General features: G+C 58.2%; 1 protein-coding gene across 1 annotated transcript in view; it reads left to right on the top strand.

The window, feature by feature from the left end:
* NPAS1 (neuronal PAS domain protein 1) overlaps positions 1–4,139 on the top strand; it is a 25,014-nt gene that overhangs the window by 1,194 nt on the left and 19,681 nt on the right. Inside the window, exons 2-3 of the mRNA XM_037728510.1 lie at positions 161–324; positions 790–1,025. Of these exons, the coding sequence (XP_037584438.1) occupies positions 203–324; positions 790–1,025 (358 nt within the window). The 5' untranslated portion in view covers positions 161–202. The remainder of the gene's footprint in view (positions 1–160; positions 325–789; positions 1,026–4,139) is intronic.

Consider the following 4,139-nt stretch of genomic DNA (forward strand, 5'->3'; position numbering starts at 1 on the left):
CGGTACAACCAAACATGCATATGAGTCAATTTCTCCCCCGCTCCCCCCACACACACACCCCCAGCTCCTTGCTGGGACCCTGAGCCCCGCGCGGATCTCAGTTTCCCTAGAAGGTCTCCCGAGGGCACTGAGCGCTGCCTCTGGCCGTTTCCCGCTGCAGGAGACACGGGGCTCGGAGCCCGCCTGAGCGAGCCCCCCGGAGATGGCGGCCCCCTATCCCGGCGGTGGCGGTGGAAGCGAGGTCAAATGCGGGGGAGGCCGCGGCGCCAGCGTCCCGTGGGACTTTCTACCCGGGCTGATGGTCAAGGCGCCGTCCGGACCATGGTGAGCAAAACCCCGCCCCTCTGGCCGCGGCCCCGCCCCCGGGGAGGCGTCCCCGAGGACAATTCACACCCGAGGTTCTGTCCCCATCCCAAGGGGCAGTTCACACCCAGCTCCCGGCCCCGCCCACTGGGGCTAGAAGGTCTTACCTTGAGTTAACCACCGTCCTGAGCCCGGTCCCCTGCGTTCTGCTTCAAGTCCCCGTCCTTAGAATTCACGCCCAACATCTTTAATCTTCCCCCACCCTACCGGAATTACTCCTTCCCCCCCAGAATTGACACCCGAGGTTCTGGGACACTCCCTTGGCTGGAGTGCAGAATCCACACTCCGCTCGGCTCCCACCTCCAGAGGTGTGGAATCCACTCCCCAGAACGGTTCCCAAGGCCCCGGGAGGCGGGGCTCGCCCTCAGTTCCCACGCCCCTAAGCCCCCGGACCCCGCCGACACCTCCTCCGCGCCGCCCGCCCAGCCTGCAGGCTCAGCGCAAGGAGAAGTCCCGGAACGCGGCGCGCTCGCGGCGCGGGAAGGAGAACCTGGAGTTCTTCGAGCTGGCCAAGCTTCTCCCGCTGCCCGGCGCCATCTCGAGCCAGCTGGACAAGGCTTCCATCGTGCGCCTCAGCGTCACCTACCTCCGCCTGCGCCGGTTCGCCGCGCTGGGGGCGCCGCCCTGGGGGCTGAGAGCCGCGGGGCCGCCGGCCGGCCTCGGTGAGTGCGCATGCGCGGGGCGAGGGGCCCAGGCTCTCCAGGACGAGTCACCGCAGCCTGGGTCTGAGCTGCGGGCCTGCCCTTGCCCAGCTGCTTGTCTCTGGAGGCAGCCAGGACCTTTGCGTGCCCCTAGCAGGTGGCTTCTGCTCTCCAAGCCTCGGTTTATTAAACTGTGAAATGGGCGTAAGAGGTTGGGAAAATTTCGTGCATTGTGCCCTAAACAGGGGGCTGGCAGTGCTAGGGGTCACTGCTAAATGCTATTCCTGTCTTTTTATTAGGGGAAAGGAATCATTATTACAACCAGAGACTCCCAGCTGCATGAGCCGGTCGGACACAGAGGTTCCCACCCTGGTCCGGGCCCCCCGTTCACTAATGGGCAAGAGACCCTGGATCCCGACCTGAGGGTCCCCAGCAGGGACGCAAGGACTATACAGTCTGAGCCCCCAGTTGGAGGAGCAAGAGGGAGACCGGATGGTGTGGGGGGTGAGCTGGGGAGCTTCAGGAAGAAGCCCCGGGGCCCCTGTCACCGCGCAGCCACCCCCCGACTTTGCCACGGCGGGCAGGTCACCTCACTTCTCTGTTCCTTAATGTGAAGTGGGAAAAAACGGTCCAACCTCCCCCAGGGGGCTGAACAGAGAATCAAGCAGGTCCTATTTGCAAAGTCCCAGGAAGTGCCTAGCTCTGAGCAAGCCACCTATATGCGGCCAATGCTGTTATCAGCAGTGACCGTGCCGGGCTGCTGGAGGGGTTCGGCGGGGAGGAGGGGTGGGGGACCCGCTTCTGGAGCATCTCCTGCCTGTCTGGCACTTTTCTGAGCACTGGGATCCAGCAGGAGAAACAAACTAGATGAAAGTCCCTGCCCCGGAGTGGCTGGCATCCTAGTGACCAAAACGCAATAAAGAAATAAGCAAAGCAGGCCGGGCGGGGGGCTCACGCCTGTAATACCAGCACTTTGGGAGACCGAGGCAGGTGGATCACTTGAAGTCGGGAGTTCGAGGCCAGCCTGACCAACATGGTGAAAACTCATCTCTACTGAAAATACAAAAACTAGCCAGGTGTGGTGGCTCGTGCCTGTAGTCCCAGCTACTTAGGAGGCTGAGGCAGGAGAATTGCTTGAACCGGAGAGGCAGAGGTTGCAGTGAGCCGAGATTGGGCCACTGCACTCCAGCCTGGGTGACAGAGTGAGGCTCCGTCTCAAAAAAGAAAGAAATAGGCAAAGCAATATAATCTAGATTATGTAAAAATATAAACTGTGTAAGATACAGATACATATCTGAGTTTATTATTACTCAGACTTTATTACTGAGGCATCGGCGTGTTTTTTCGTTATTATTACTTCTGTTTTATGTGTTTGTTATAGCTTTGCGGTTATGACGATAAGGCAGTGAGTGGTGTTCATCTGAAGTCTCAGGGCACCCCATCCTACCCTGTCCCCACCCCTCCAGGAGAAGAGGGTGTCCTCAGGGTGGGGTAGGAGGGACTCCAATTCCCCTCCTTGCCCCGTCCCAGGGGAAGAGGGGGGGAGAGAAAATAGCATTGATTAAGCTCGCAATAAATCACCATTTAAATTTAAATAATCCGGCTTCCCAGGCGGTAATTAGGGGAATTGACTGGCGCGGAGAGAATGCGGCATTAGCGCCACTGATTACTGTCATTACCGCGAACAACATGTGCGCCGGCGGGGGATAAACATCTTGCCTATTGTCCCCGAGCTGGAGGGAGGGAAAGAGGGGGCTAAGAGAGTCCCGGCGGCATCCAGCCCCCAGTACCTGGATGGGCATGCGGGGCTTGGAGGCGCAGGGGCTGGCTGAGGTCACAGCACTGACGTGGCAGACCACAGACCTAATTGATCCCCGCCCCCCGACCACGGTGCCGGGTGGAAGGAGGGTCAGGAAAGTGTGGGTGGGCTTGGCGCTGCGTGGACTCCTATAGTCCCCAAATTGGGAAATCGGGGGACAGGGGCATATCTAGCTCTACAGGGTCCCCAACAAGAGGCCAAGCACCTGCTTCCATAGTTCAGAGGGGAGCTGAGGACAGCGTTTCAGCTGAAGCCACAGAGCAGAGCGCTGTCCGTCATGCTCTCTGAAGGGGAGGGGGCTCCCATGCCCTCCTCAGTAATAAGCTGGGCACCATGGCTCACGTCTGCAATCCCAGCACTCTGGCGGGGGCCAAGGTGGGAGGATCGCTTTAGGCCAGGAGTTCGAGACCAGCCTGGGCAACAGAGCAAAACCCAATCCCTACAAAAATAAAAAAATATTAGCAGGGTTTGGTGGCGCCTGCCTGCAGTCCCTGATACTGGAGAGGCTGAGGTGGGAGGATAGCTTGAGCCGAGGAGATCGAGGCTGCAGTGAGCTGTGATCCTGCCACTGCACTCCAGCCTGGGCGACACAGCAAGACCCAGTACCTAAAATAATAACAATAATAGTAATCGTACGCAATGCATGCGTCAGACCCTGTGATGAGCCCTGTACACAAAACCTTTCTTTTTCAGAGAGAGGCATGATTATGCTTCCCGAGTTACAGGCGTGGAAAGCTGAGGCCCAGAGGTGTGAAGCTGATTACCCCAGGTCACACAGCTGGGATTCACACCCAGATGGCCTGGCCCCAAAGGCCGCCTCTCAACCATCCTACATGGTCTGGAGGTCAACAGGGTTTTGTAGAGATGGGTTTTAGGTCTCTGCCTCTCTAGGCCTCAGTCTACCATCTGGGAAATGGGACAACAGAAGGTCAACTCTAGCCCTGAGCCTCTGAGTCTGGAGAGGAGACGGCCCGGACCTCGTGTCAGCGTTCCCTATTCTTTCTTTTTTTTTGAGATGGAGTTTGCTCGTCGCCCAGGCTGGAATGCGGTGGTGCGATCTTGGCTCACCATAACCTCCGCCTCCTGAGTTCAAGCAATTCTCCTGCCTCAGCCTCTGGGTAGCTGGGACTACAGGCGCGTGCCACCATACCTGGCTAATTTTGTATTTTTAGTAGAGACGGCGTTTCACCATGTTGGTCAGGCTGGTCTCAAACTCCTGACACCTTAAATCCTGATTCCACCCACCTTGGCCTCCCAAAGTGCTGGGATTACAGGCATGAGCCACCTCACCTAGCCTTTTTTTTTTTTTTTTTTTT

This window comes from Cebus imitator, unplaced genomic scaffold (assembly GCF_001604975.1).
Source record: "Cebus imitator isolate Cc_AM_T3 unplaced genomic scaffold, Cebus_imitator-1.0 Scaffold266, whole genome shotgun sequence".
NCBI classification, from domain to species: domain Eukaryota; kingdom Metazoa; phylum Chordata; class Mammalia; order Primates; family Cebidae; genus Cebus; species Cebus imitator.